Source organism: Temnothorax curvispinosus, unplaced genomic scaffold (genome assembly GCF_003070985.1).
Source record: "Temnothorax curvispinosus isolate PA1 unplaced genomic scaffold, ASM307098v1 QBEX01008747.1, whole genome shotgun sequence".
In the NCBI taxonomy this organism is placed as follows: domain Eukaryota; kingdom Metazoa; phylum Arthropoda; class Insecta; order Hymenoptera; family Formicidae; genus Temnothorax; species Temnothorax curvispinosus.
This window is the reverse complement of record NW_020218527.1, coordinates 71,849-86,374: the sequence shown is the minus strand read 5'-3', so window position 1 is coordinate 86,374 and position 14,526 is coordinate 71,849. Positions and strand designations below refer to the sequence as shown.

Genomic DNA, 14,526 nt, shown 5'->3' with positions numbered 1-14,526 from the left:
GCCGATCGAGTTCGGCTACGGCTCCAGCATCCCCTTAATAACAAAATTAAACAAAGAATTATTACGATAAGTGCTTAAAATTGTTTTCTTTGGCTTTAATACGTTTCCGAAGCGGCTTTGAAAATGTATCTAATAAACTTTGTTCTAATTAAAGTGTAAATATTTAATTTGTATACCAATTTATAGCTGCTTAACGTTTTCAAAAAAATTCCGGGAACTTTTGTGTCACACTGTATATCTATACATACGTAATATTGCGAATTAATGAGCAATTTTGAGATCTAAAAATATTTACAAAATTACTGCAAAAATCAAACATATCTTAAAATGAAAAAATGTTGGTAATTACTGTTACTCTAGAATACCCTTGGTTTAATGTTTTTAACATAAATATAATTAATGTAAGGTGTGATGTACATTCCACGCGCTTTTTACGTTTATTATATTATTATAATAAAGAGACAGAGTTTGTAGCCTTAACAGGACACTGGACATTATGTGTATATATTACAGTTGAGTAAACGACTAAGAATATCAAGAGTTGTTTAACAAAAATATTGTTTAATGATATTTTGTTGTGACGTCTTGTAAATATAATAAGTTCATTATGAGTTTCACCACATTCCGAGTAGATTTCGTACTTATTTCATGTATAACGGCAGGTTTATATAAATATCAATAAGTTGAGTCATTTAGAATTCTTCAAAACATATATCCGTCGGATATATGGTTGACACCAAAGTTTCAAATGTAAACTTAAACGAAGTCCGTCTTTGTGTAAAACCAGATTGCGAAATTCATCGTTATTTCGATTCTTATTAGTTGTGACCGGCAATAAAGACATCGGCCTAATGAAAAATAATATTTGATGTGCATTATCATATCTTCTTGAAATGCAGATTAATTCCATTTCCCGCAGCCGTGAAGGTCGAACGTGGGTCTAGAAAGCTCGTGTGCTCTTTGGTCTGCCAAATCTCGTAATCTCTCAGCAACAAAGCTAGAACGACTTTTGCGTGCAATTGACCCACTTTCATTCCTGCAAACAATTTATATGAGACGCGTGATATCTGATGTGCTTCGCTACAGTATGTAACTACTTTAAATAAAAAAACCAAGTCGATATCTCATCGGGCCTAAGAGGTATTGAGGAATTAGTGAAAACACATTTTACCCCTTTTCGCCCCTAAGAGATCGAATTTCTAAAAATCCCTTCTTAGTGAGTGCTTACGTCATGGAAGGAATATACTCCCCGAATTTCATGTTTCGGTTTAAGGGTTTGGACTGGGCGTTGATGTCAGTCAATCAGGACATTTATATATATATATATATATATATATATATATATATATATATATAGATTACAGTGATCAATCATTAAGAAATAATGAGTTCCTCAGTAGTGTCTTATCAGATTGGAAGTTAATCGAATCTCAAGTGCAAGAAATCTTAAATCTCAGGTAGAAAAAAATCTTTCTTTTTTAGAAGGATAATTTAAAATGATTGTATAGTAATGATCGATTACGCAATTAATCGAGGATGTATGTATATATGTATAGCCTACTTTTTTATTACTTTTCTCGTGATAATCCTCTCATTTGTTAGATAACGATGTATTGGATAGCTTATATAATTGTGTTTATACGCATACAAAATTATTTATCGTAAGATCTCTGATCAGGAAGAAAAATTTTATTTCAATATCTTTTTCTCTATTTTGATAAGAATCTAGTAAGTTGTTTTTCTTGATATTTATTTTATTATTACTTTTTTCTTATCTTTTCAGGTCTTTTCTTTTTAATATGCTTTTGTTTTTAAGTAAAAAAGTTATTTATCTTAAGTTAACTTTATCAATAACGGAAATGGCAAGTCATAATCTCTCATCAGAAAGCAGAATTTAATTTCGATATCTACGTTGACAAGATCTTGATGGCATATTTTTTTTATATCTATCTTGCTGTCACTTTTTTCTTTTTTTTCACGTCCCTTTTTTAATGCTTTTATTCTTATAGGAGCAATATATATTTCTAGAACATTATCTGTCTATCTATATTTTACTATTGCTCTTATTATCGCTTACCTACGCACATCCTAGGACCAATCCCGAACGTCATGTAGGCATCGGGAATGGCGTTGCCTTCGGCGAATCTGTCGGGGTTGTATACTTCCGGTTCATCCCAGAATCTAGGATCCACACCAAGCCCATATAAGGAGATATATATTGGCGTGTCTTTCTCGATGATGATATCTGTATTAGGAATCTGGAATTTTATAAATTTTTTTAAATATATAAAATAAAAACTATATAAAATACATTTTGCAGACAGCGTAAATTTTGTTATGAACAAAGCTGCTTTATAATAATAAATAATTTACCATTAAATATATTAATACTCAATCATTCCAAACGTGTGCAAGTTATCATATATTATTCAAAAGTTATCTTGTTTTATTCTTTATTAAACAAATCTTATAGAAAAATTTGTGATTTTTAGTTTCTTTTGTACTTCTGTTCAAGTTCGAGAATTTTGAAATATTTTAGCTCAAGTTAAATATACCGTAATAAGGTCAGAGATCTTTCTAAAAGTATTACAATTGGATTTCAAGATTGACCTTGTAATCCTGACGAGTGTATCTGTCGAGGGTAGACACGGGTGGATGCAGCCTCAGACTTTCGAATATAGTTTGGTCGAGATATTTCATTTCCTGGAACGCCTCGTATGTCCAGCCGTGTTTCTCGATCGCACTATTAATGTCCTTCCTGGCTAGCTCCTGATACTCTGGATGCTTCGACAATTCCATGAGGGTGAAGGATGTGCACGTAGAGCTCGATTCAAAGCCGGAGAAAAAAGTACCGGACTGATACAGTAGATTGTCTCCCTCGAACTCTGTGGTAAGGATTCAGTATTTATCGCTGTCTTTATCTCCTTTATCTCTTTAATTATAATAGCGAACATTTAACCCTTAAATGCCACACATCTCAAGAATCTCGTAAAAGGGTCGACATGAGGGGTCTAAAAGACCCCAGCATGAAAAATGTCTCCTTATTCATTGATTTTTTTATCTTTAGTTATGAAAATTTTTTTCAATATTGTTCAAGGCTTAGAAAAGAGAAAAAAATGCTTATATTGTTAAAATTTCAATTTGAACATAGTATAATAAATTAAGTAAACTGAGTACTACAAAGCTAAGTGTACAAACGGATAGGTCAATCACTCAACTATCATCAATGGGAGCATGAGCTCCATTTTTGGCAAAAACATTTGAAAATATATCATTGTAAAGGGTCTGGGGTCCGCTGGACCCCAGGGGGCATTTAAAAATTAGTAATATGATAATAATATATACGATAATGGAATTACATAGGTACCTAATTTTTAATTTTATGTCAATAATTCAGTTAGTTTAGTCGAAACAAAATCATGAATTTTTTTGGCCAATTAAAATCGCGAAAGTAATATTCACAGTGTCAAAATGCACAGAGTCACACTAACTGTAAACGGGATTTTGCTCGCCGTTTTTTATTTGGATTAGCGAATCGATGAAATCGCCTCGTTTCTCGCCGGTCCTCTCGCGGTTCTCCATCGCCGTCCAGAAGATTTTTCTCACGAAGGCAGAGTTGAAAAGCATTTTTGTACCGATTACTTCCACCAGTTCGGGCATGAAGAACACTGTTACGAGGGCAACCATCCTTTTGAATCCATAAAAGAACTGCTGAACTGCAGAATTATTTCCGAGTTACATATGAATCATCAACATTCAAAATCTTCGATCTGTTTAAATGTATATAGATCGATGATTTTGCCTCGTAGATTTCAAAAGACAAAAACGAACTAAGCGATTTATAATTCAAAAAGTTGCAATTTATAATAAATTGTTTTTTTTTTTTAATGATTTTATTAGCTTTACTATACTTGACTTGGTTCACTTCTGCTAATTTTTTAAATACGTAATACGTTAATTCGAAAACAAGTACCTGCGACCGAGAACTCGTTCGGATAGTAGAATGAATCTAGCTTGGTGCCGAGCGCGATTGAAGCGATCAGGTCGGTCGTGTATTTGTAGTTGAGATCTTGGGCGTCCAACACCTTCACGCTGTCGTGATTCGTCGATTGATCTTTTATATATTTCATCATGGGCTCTGCGGTCTCCAGCATCAACGGCAACATCTGCTTTAACTTGCCCCTCGTCAGGGTAGGGGTGATCTTGGTTCGCAGATATTTCCAGGCCGGGTTCTTCAGACCGAACAGATTCTTCATGCCGATACTGTCCTTTTGATTGGAGCCGGCGAAGTGGCGATCGGAAAAATTGTCAAAGTCGCGGATCATGAAGTGCTTAATGACATCTGGATCGCGTAACAGCAGGCACGGCTTGTGGAAGATGTAGAAACCGACGAAGGGCGCGTCCGGACGGGCCATCTTGTGCAGGTCACCGATGTGCCATCCCGGTGCGGAACGGAAGAGCACGGCATCCTTGAAGTTGCCGAAGATCAGGTTGGGAGTAAGAAACTCGACGCCGCGTCTCTTCCAGTAGTTCACTTTGTAACTGAATGATAGGCCAATATTATGCATATAAAATAAAGCAGTTGTTATTTTAATTTTGATCACAATTTTAATCAGCTTCAGTTTGAGGCTCAAAGATTATTAGTAATATTAAAAATAGATATCTGCACAATAAAATCTAAGTAATAATTATTATTTAATCTAACTTTTACATTTTATTATAAATAATTATTATCTAATCTAAATGAGAAATCAAATTTTAAATAACTATTAAATATTATCTAATCACTTTTACTCACTTGGCATATATCCAGAATAGCACTATCACTGTAACGATGAATATGAGAGTGATCAGCATGATGTATTGTCTTTTTCTTCACGTTTAAGTAACTGACTCAAGCGGACTTCTCCACCGGGTTTATAAACGATAAGCGATTGCTCGCTTACTTCATAGTCCTATCTGGATAATGGAATGCGTTGAAGAGGGACAAAAACAATTGTGAGAAAGCAGAGTAGCTGGAAAAGGAAATTCATGAAGTTACACAGCGATCGCAGTCTTTTTTCCTTATCGCTTCCTATCCTGTTCAATGATCTCGATAATCATCGAAATGACATATATTTCGTACAATTACATCAGATTAAAAAAAAGTGAAATGACAAATAAATATCTTATTAACAGATAGTTATTTTATCGTCAGTTTCGGTATGAGTCGTGCGATTCTTTGGGGATTTATATTTGTCTTCAAGGTTCTTCTTTCAAACGCTCATCTTTATCCTTCAAATACTCGCTCTTTTCCTAGGTTATCTAGTTCTGTTATCTGAGAGTGTTATGTTTTCTATATTATACAAGAACTTTGAACTTTTACATCTTTTATTTTTTTGTATACACACAATAATTTTCGTGGTTTGGAATATCTCTTTTTCTATTGTTATACATATATCGCGGGATATTATAAAAGACTTATTAGAAACTGTGACACTACTTTAGATCTTAATCTTTGGTGACGCAGCTTAAATATATATATATATATCACCAAAGATTAAGATCTAAAGTAGTGTCACAGTTTCTAATATATATATATATATATATATATATATATATATATATATATATATATAACAATCATTTTATAAATATTTTAAAAAATCTCTGTATCGCAGAATTATCTTTTCGCGGCATAGGAAGACAGAAGAGGAAAATCGCACGTCATACATATACCTTGCTCCGATGTCTCATTTATCGGGATGTTCACAGCGAGTTTATTCAGAGAAAAGGAGAAAGACTGAGTTGTCAATACGATGATAATTTGTGATAATTCAAATTTTGTCTTTTTTGTACGCTTGCGCGTTTAGGAAAATCCACTGTCTTTTTAATTGTATATCAGAATTATTAAAAAAGTGGAATTAATAATGGGTATTGAAAGTAATAACGCGGTGTTGGTGCGTGACGAGTTATCGAAATGACAATGTTTAATTATAATTTATAATGCATAATTATAATTCGGACGTTTTGGCTCCGCTTTGAGCCATCTTCAGTGATGTTAAATAAAGTAAATTAAAAATAATTTAATAATGTAATTTTCTTATGCTCTCCGTTGAGCCAAAAATGAGTGTTTCAAGATTGAATGATCAAAAAGCCATGTAATTTAAAACCAGACGATTGGCACGTAGTTTGACTAAATGATCATGGTCTGTAATGTGATCCGCACCTAAACACGATGATTAGCGAAATTGATAATAAAGAAATCAGAGCCAGTTCATCATATATAGTCGAGAGAATGTGAAGGTAAAGTCGTAGAAAATTACATCAATTGGTCAAGATATGGTAAAAAGCAATCGATAATATAATAACTTTATGGTCGAAGATAGTCATATATATGTTAATTGAAAGATGAGAATTGTGGAATATGGCTAGAACAATAACTGAAGTCGAGGAAAATTAAGTAATAAATAAATAACAGAGTGAATAGAGTCATCGATGTCGTAGGTCACAACAGTATAAAAACATACGAAGTAGGTAAAAGTAATAAAGTAAATAAATAATAACGTTCAAAATGTGCAAACAAAAATAAAGTAAAATTTATTTTTTATTCTTTTGTAATAAATGTTATTTATTTAAAATTCAATTTATATAAAATTTAAAAACTTAAATAAAATGTTTCATAATGAGTAAGAAGCTACTTATTTATGTAAATATAATATAAAACCTGTTATTTATAAATCAAATTATCAATTTGCATTAATTACGCATTTAAATGCGCGCATTTTGAACACACAATTAATAGTTTTAAAGCCAATGCAATTGTACGCGCATTGAAACCTAGCAAACGCAAAAGGATTAAAAGATATTAAAATTTTTTAATACCTTTGAATCCCTTTTTTGGCGGAATTAGATGAAATTAGATGGGATTCGAAATGAGATGGTCCAAATCACTCTCACAGCGAACAGCGCAAACCGACTAAGAATCTGTCAGAGAGCAATGGAGCGAGCAATGCTGAAAATCAGCCTGAGGATAAAATCCGAAACGAAGAGATAAGGAAAAGAACAGGAGTTGTCGACGTGGTTGAACGAGCAAGTAGACAAAAGTGGCAATGGGCGGGACATGTTGCGAGAAGCAACACCAAATGGACCAAGGTCCTGATGCAATGGAGACCAAGAGAGTCCAAAAGAAGCATTGGCCGACCATATACGAGATGGCGAGATGACATCCAACGCCACGCAGGAAAGAGGTGGATGCAGACAGCACAGGAGAGAAAGACATGGAAGGAAATGGAAGAGGCCTCTATGTCCAGGCCCAGCAAACGAGAAAAGATTGAAAAGAATTAAAACGGGATTGCCAGGAATTCAATTAAGGACTTTCCGAATTCCATTCTGTCCAAAAAAGGGATTGAAATAGTTTCAATATCATGGAATTCCTTATTTTGGAAAGAATTTGTCTTTTTTGAATCTCATCCAATTCCGACACAAAAATATTATACCACTGAATGCCAGGTTAGGGATTGGAAAGTTTCGTGATGAATTCCATTGAATACCATTGATTCCGTTAACGAAATGAATACCATTGAACGCCAAACTAGGAATTAAAAATTTCCGTATTGAATTCCATTGAATTCCGTCTATTCTGACAATAAAATGAATACCATTGAATGCCAGGATAGGGATTGAAAAGTGTCCGTGTTGAACTCTGTGGCGGTACGCGCCACCAATAGTACACGCCCGCGCGGTATTTGCATTACCGGCAGTTCGCGTTGACGCCGCTAGGCGTCGCATCGCCGGGGCATCTTCTCGAGTTCAAAGTTTCGTCTCGACCGCTATGTAAAAGGACCCCCTACGGGGCCTGACAGATCTTACCATGGTGGAAGGAAATAAGGTGAGGCAATGCGCATCATGAGTCTCACAGCCAATAGAAAACGCCGCACAGTCGGCACAGTTGTCAGCCATTACTAGCAATCATTCAAACAAATAGGAATGGATAGGAAAATCTCTCAGTCACAATTACTGAAAAATTATTAATTTTTCATAACGAATGGAAATAATATCACGAAAACGAGTTTCCATAAGGAAACCATATTTTTCTATGGCATCAGTTTTAGAGGAAACAGATTTTTTTACCAATAAACAAGTCATTTTGGAAAAATTATAAATCAAACTTATGAAAAAAAGACTATCGACGAGTAATAAGCATTCGTAATTGATAAATAAAATCAAAACTATGCTAGTATTGCTAATGAATATAAATCATGTCACAAAAGATAGTTTCAGAAATGGTCAGTGGTGTAGCGGCACGTATTATGCTTTGTATATTTTTGACTCGGGTTTGAATCTCCACTTATAGCGCGCACTCAACCGTATATATATTCTTCTATTATTTTCTACGACCTTCGATCATTGTTCGCCTACCAAGACTTGTCTGTGATCGTCGATCGTATGCGGTGGACAGTTCAAAGTCCTGCGTAATTATAAGTCGTGTAGTAAGTTGCATATACGTACGTTTGTGCTTGTGCTGTCGAGCGCTTGTATACAATATTTTTATATGGTGTCTCCCTCGAACTCTGATGGTAAGCATTCAGTATTTATCGCTGTCTTTATCTCTTTAATTATAATAGCGAACATTTAAACGTCGAAAACAATCATACGTGTTTTTAGAGGAGAATTGATAGATATTGTAAGAAAATGTTGAAAATTAGTAATATGATAATAATAAATACGATAATGGAATTACATATAGGTACCTGATTTCTAATTTTATGTCAATAATTCAGTTAGTTTAGTCGAAACAAAATCATGAATTTTTTTGGACAATTAAAATCGCGAGAGTAATATTCACAGTAGCAAAATGCAAAGAGTCATACTAACTGTAAACGGGATTCTGCTTGCCGTTTTTTATTTGGATCAGCGAATCGATGAAATCGCCTCGTTTCTCGCCAGTCCTCTCGCGGTTCTCCATCGCCGTCCAGAAGATTTTTCTCACGAAGGCAGAGTTGAAAAGCATCCTTGTACCGATCACTTCCACCAGTTCGGCCATGAAGAACACTGTTCCCAGCGAGAAATGACCCATCGAATCGATGTCTAATCAACGTCGAAATCGTTTCCCCCCCCCCCCCCAATAATTTTATTAGCTTTACTACTTACTTTTTTGGTTCACTTCTGCTAATTTTTTAGATACGTAATCCGTTAAGTCGAAAACAAGTACCTGCGACCGAGAACTCGTTCGGATAGTAGAATGAATCTATCTTGGTGCCGAGCGCGATTGAAGCGATCAGGTCGGTCGTGTACTTGTAGTTGAGATCTTGGGCGTCCAACACCTTCAAGCTGTCGTGATTCGCCGATTGATCTTCTATATATTTCATCATGGCCTCTGCGGTCTCCAGCATCAACGGCAACATCTGCTTTAACTTGCTTGTCGTCAGGGTAGGGGTGATCTTGGTTCGCAGATATTTTCAGGCCGAGTTCTTCAGACCGAACAGATTTTTCATGCCGATACTGTCCTTTTGATTGGAGCCGGCGAAGTGGCGATCGGAGAAATTGTTAAAGTCGCGGATCATGAAGTAGGGGAGACCGGGGCTAAACCGCCAACGGGGTTGAACCGCCAAATCAAATATCTCGGAACCTGTATATTGTGCGAACTCGCTATTAACATTAGGCTTGTCCGCGTTGCTTGAAATCCCCAAACATTTTTGTACTTGAAATGAGATAAATATATATTCGGCCGTTGGAGAGAGAGAAAGCGAAGATGCTGAGTGCGAAAAGTGCAAGCAACGCGAACAGACCCATTATAAACGCTGCTTATGGTACCCATGTGACCAACGGAGTTTCGGCAGGTTACCTGCCGTGTTATGATTTTTAGGGCCTAAGCAGAATGGCTGTCTTATAACCTTAAGGCAGTGTTTTATGCCTTAAGTCTTTGTCTTATGTAAACGCACAATACTGTGTTAATGTTTCCTGTCTTGTGTAGTATACGCGTAACTACACAAGACAGAACCCAGGTAGCAGACAGTCGTCATAATGACGTGATTCTAACGTCATATTATGACGTATGTTACGTCATTTATTCCTAAAGTTTAACGTAAAAATGACGTATTTTTCACGGTCCTAAGTCACATCCCAACGACGTCATTTTCTGACGTTTTATTGACGGCAAAAATAGGTCTAATGTACGACATACCGGTTTCTAGAAATGTTTTTTATGAAATTAAAATTTTAAAATGTCTACTTGATAAACGTTTACAAAAAAATGTTCTTTTTTTTTATTTAAAAAAAAAATGTTTTTTTAACTGTTTCGTTACATGCCATGTGCGTATAGCCGCTCTCAAGGCGGTCACCCATCCTAGCACAGTACCGCGTCCGAGTCGCTTGACTTCGATGATCCAGTGGACAGTGACGATCTTCTCACCCTGATGCTTCCTTATTAACTGTACTTGTCTATAACAGGTACATCTTTAAAGTGTTCAAAAATCTTGTAATGATATCTTTTTGATAACACTGCATGAAATAGTTGTCATAAAACTATAATTACACACGCAACTAGATCCACTTATACCATAAATTCACCACGTCGTTCATAAAGTTACGAAACACTTTATAAATGTAGGAATATTCCTGTGAAAAATACTGTGAAAAATGTCATTTTTACGTTAAACTTTAGGAATAAATGACGTAACATGCGTCATAAAATGACGTAAGAATCACGTCATTATGACGACTGTCTGCTACCTGGGTAGTCAATTAAACGTCTATATAATGTCATTTTACAAAGTCTTTTTGACGTATTAAAACATGACGTTAAATATACGTCACTTAATCGACGAATGACGTTACTGACCAATTATGACCAAATATTGACGTCAAAATGACGAGTGCTTGCTACCTGGGAAAACATCAACACAGTATTGTGCGTTACATAAGACAAAGACTTAAGGCATAAAACACTGCCTTAAGGTTATAAGATAGCCATTCTGAATAAGTCGTTTTATTTTCGACCCAACTGGCCAATTAAAACTCCGTTGCTGGCGACGGAAATTGTTTTGTTTATAGCCATTCTGCTTAGGCCCTTACGAGGGCAAACGTGTTTTCGGAAGGTGAAAGTGAAATTTTCTGCGCGTGGAAATATTGTAATATCGGCAATAATATTTACTCTCCAAATCTCGAGGTACGTGATTATAAAGAGTAATGCATGCTGAACACGAATCCAGTGTAGCTTTTTTATTATCGTTGATGTCTAATATTTCGTAGGTGATCAAACCTGAAACTTATGTTTGGGGCTTATCCGCCAGTAAGCACCCGGGGCTGGTCCGCCAGTCTCGTCACTGTGGCGCGCTGGGCGCACGACTTCAGCTCACGGTTAGGTTTCCCTCGAGCGTGATTCTGTCTTCCCTTGCACGTGCGTCAGTTTGTATGCCAAGTACACGCAATGTATTTTGTAAATTCAAAAATCTAACTATAAGTGGTAGCTTTATATCTTTTTCACAAAATTATATTATCTAACTTAACTCAAGTGACATGTATTTCAAAAAAAAGATGGGAAATCTTTAATTTTTTTTTCACAAAATTATATTACCTAACTTAACTCAAGTGACATGTATTTAAAAAAAAAAGGTGTGAAATCTTTATTTTCTTCTTCACAAAATTATATTACCTAACTTAACTCAAGTGACATGTATTTCAAAAAAAGATGTGAAATCTTTAAATTAAATTGCGCCAATTGTAAAGAGAATATGTATATTGCTTTGAAAGATAATTGTTATGCAACTACTTTAAAAAAATAAAACCCAAGTGGTATCTTCGTATTCCTATTCAAGGATCTTCCTATTCTAAACCCAAGTGATAATAGCTTCTTAATTCTCTTTAACAAATTTTTAATATTACAAAGAATCATTTTAATTACAAAGAATTAAAGAAGTAACAGTACAAAATAAAAATATTTAATTAAAACAAAAGAAATAAATTTTTCTTGTAAAAAAACTTGGCTCAATATTTATTATATATATGTTATAGTCAAAGCCCGAAACGCAGGCATTCCTAGGGTTGACTAGTCAATCCTGGGGAACGACCAAGCGTCTTAGTCAAAGCCCGAAATAAGTTTTGCGTTTCGGCTTTTGACTAGTCTATCCTAGGAATAAGGGTGCTGTCCCATGGACGTCGGAATTATCGGAAAACGGAATCGGAAAGGTGGGATGGTGGGGGAGCTAACCAATCAGAATGATTCCGTTGCGTGTCTTCACATCTGGGTTCCCCATGGCGATCATTTTTCGGAACGGAATTCATGCATGTGCATGTGCATGTACGTAATTCAAATATCGGCGGTCACTGGTGGTTAAAGAGTGGTGATAAGTTGTATTTATATATTTATTTTGATCGGAAAAAGGGGAATATGATGTCATCTGCTGTAAGTATTGTAATTATGAGATATGTATGTTAAGTTATGTTATATTAGGTTATAATGTTGATAATTGACGGTCTAGCATACATTTCTAGCCCAACATACATATACAATATGCTTATAGTGTGGTTTCAATTTGTTAAAGACAATATATAATAAAAATACATTATATTTTGTATATAAAAGTACATTATATTTTGTTTATAAGTATGTTTTATTTTATAGAAATAAAAAAATGAAAGCAAAAAAAGCAAAATTATTTCTTATGAAAATGATAATGGAGTGGCAAAATACTCCACAATTATCTTGGCAAAGAGAGTTTCGAAGAAGACAGTTGCTGAAAGCTTTCGGTATTTATAGAATAATGAAAAGAAGAGAAAAGCAGAAGAACCAACGACGATTTTGGGTACGTCCAATATTTAACGAAGATCGAAGGCGCTTGCAGGGAGCAAGTAATAATTTAATAAGAGAAATGCAATATATTGATATGGAAAAGTATATTGAATATCTTCGTATGGATATATCAACATTTCATGAATTATTACGTCTCATCTTGCCGAAGATCGAAAAGCAACATGTAGTAAGATCTCCAATACCCGCTTCTACAGGTCTGGAAATATGCCTACGGTATCTAGCATCTGGAGATAATATGTCATCAATTTCGTTTGCTTTTCGAGTAGGATTGAATACGGTTCCAAAAATTATATCAGAAACTTGTGAAGCTATATGGAACATATTAAAAGAGAAAGTTTTTCCCGAAATCACTGAAGATTTTTGGAGAGAAAATGCCAACGAATTTGAAACACAATGGAATTTTCCTAACTGCATTGGAGCGATAGATGGAAGGCATATAATGGCAATAGTGGTACGTAATTTAATTAATTTTTGTTCTTACTCTGATTTAATAATAAAAATAATTTTTTATTTTTATTAAAAAAATATAATTTTGGTGTTGTTTTAGGCTCCACCTCACAGTGGTTCAACTTATTTTAATTACAAGGGTACCTATAACATTGTTCTCCTAGCGATCGCAGATGCAAATTATTGTTTTACAGCAGTAGATATTGGAGCTGAAGGTAGAAGAAGTGACGGAGGCATTTTTGCGGAAAGTAAAATTGGACATCATCTCATCAATAATATATGTAACTTACCTCCGCCGAGATCAATTGTAGAAAATGGTTCACAATTGCCGTTTTAGTGGGTGATGAAGCTTTCGCTTTAACATCTTTTATGATGCGACCTTATCCACGTGCCAACGATTTAAATTTACGACAGAAAGTATTCAACTATCGACTTAGCCGAGCTCGTAGAATTGTGGAATGTGCTTTTGGCATTTTTACGGCACGTTGGAGAATTTTTCGACGACCTCTGTCGACAAATGTAAACAATGCAATTGCAATAGTAAAAGCAACAGTTTGTCTGCATAATTTTCTAATGCAAAAAGATCTCGCAGTTTTCGCTGAAAAAAAAAACAATATATGTCTTTATCACTTTCAGATCATGTAAATGTATATAATAGTGCTTTCCAAGCATTACATTGTTTTGATAATAATACAGAAAGAAATAATGTAATTCAAAGTGCAGTGAACATTCGAGATGCATTCAAAGAATTTTTTTGTACTGCTGGAGCCATAGAACAACAATGGGAGAAGGCATTACACAATAATTTTTAAAAATTAATTTATATATTATTTTATAATGTCTACAATATTTTTTTGTAAAACTAAGTATAATATACGATATAACAGATATCCTCTTAATTATTTAATAGTCCCAATCTTTCCTCCGTTTCACGCAGTTTTATTAAGAACTCTAACTCTAACTGTGATCTTTCCCTGTAGGGAAGTCGACGCATTCCTTCTGCCAGTCGTAACATGAATCCATCAATAGGATTGGGTTGAACATTTGTGTTTAAGGTCTGTAAAAAAGCTCTATCTACTTCGTCGATGTTACTTGAATGTTGTCTTTCTGAAACCAAACGGTAGATTAAATTATTAAAAACTCTAATATCCTCATATTAATGTGTGTGTATATCTATTTCAAACACGAACTTCGTAAAGCTGAAGTCGCTACAGACAATTCAGAGATACTCGGTGATGGCGTTGAAGGTGGCCTGTTTTCTGAATCTGTGCAATCGTTGCTGTTAT

The 14,526-nt window shown here is 34.9% G+C and overlaps 3 protein-coding genes across 4 annotated transcripts in view; 1 reads left to right on the top strand and 2 right to left on the bottom strand.

Moving 5' to 3' along the window:
- Window positions 1–371: 371 nt before the first annotated feature.
- LOC112458166 (cytochrome P450 6k1-like) lies at window positions 372–11,383 on the bottom strand. 2 transcript variants are annotated; one of them, XM_025021621.1, is made up of 9 exons: window positions 11,243–11,383; window positions 9,194–9,610; window positions 8,857–9,069; window positions 4,799–4,826; window positions 3,974–4,542; window positions 3,492–3,716; window positions 2,611–2,885; window positions 2,078–2,258; window positions 372–1,036 (listed from the first exon to the last, which is right to left on the bottom strand). In XM_025021621.1, exons 2-9 carry the CDS (start codon window positions 9,384–9,386, stop codon window positions 879–881), a joined length of 1,842 nt encoding a protein of 613 aa, XP_024877389.1. In that variant the 5' UTR covers window positions 9,387–9,610; window positions 11,243–11,383; the 3' UTR covers window positions 372–878. The 2 variants fall into 2 exon arrangements, with proteins under 2 accessions (XP_024877389.1, XP_024877390.1); XM_025021622.1 differs by lacking the exon at window positions 11,243–11,383 and having other exon boundaries at window positions 8,857–9,033; window positions 9,133–9,276.
- Window positions 11,384–13,028: 1,645 nt separating this feature from the next.
- LOC112458169 lies at window positions 13,029–14,004 on the top strand. Its single transcript, XM_025021627.1, has 2 exons — window positions 13,029–13,244; window positions 13,341–14,004. Exons 1-2 carry the CDS (start codon window positions 13,029–13,031, stop codon window positions 13,575–13,577), a joined length of 453 nt encoding a protein of 150 aa, XP_024877395.1. The 3' UTR covers window positions 13,578–14,004.
- A 122-nt stretch (window positions 14,005–14,126) lies between these two features.
- Window positions 14,127–14,526, bottom strand: part of LOC112458163 — a 1,520-nt gene continuing 1,120 nt past the window's right edge. Inside the window, exons 5-6 of the mRNA XM_025021619.1 lie at window positions 14,431–14,519; window positions 14,127–14,347 (exon numbers count right to left, since the gene is read on the bottom strand). Coding sequence (XP_024877387.1) covers window positions 14,136–14,347; window positions 14,431–14,519 — 301 coding nt within the window. The 3' untranslated portion in view covers window positions 14,127–14,135. The remainder of the gene's footprint in view (window positions 14,348–14,430; window positions 14,520–14,526) is intronic.

Coding starts and splice junctions, on each gene's coding strand:
- LOC112458169 (XM_025021627.1), top strand. CDS start 13,029: ATGTCATCAATTTCGTTTGCTTTTCGAGTAGGATTGAATACGGTTCCA. Junction 13,245..13,340: donor GGCATATAATGGCAATAGTG/GTACGTAATTTA, acceptor GTGTTGTTTTAG/GCTCCACCTCACAGTGGTTC.
- LOC112458166 (XM_025021621.1), bottom strand. CDS start 9,386: ATGTTGCCGTTGATGCTGGAGACCGCAGAGGCCATGATGAAATATATA. Junction 9,070..9,193: donor GAACGAGTTCTCGGTCGCAG/GTACTTGTTTTC, acceptor GACGTTGATTAG/ACATCGATTCGATGGGTCAT. Junction 2,886..3,491: donor CGAGCAAAATCCCGTTTACA/GTTAGTGTGACT, acceptor TCCTTACCACAG/AGTTCGAGGGAGACAATCTA.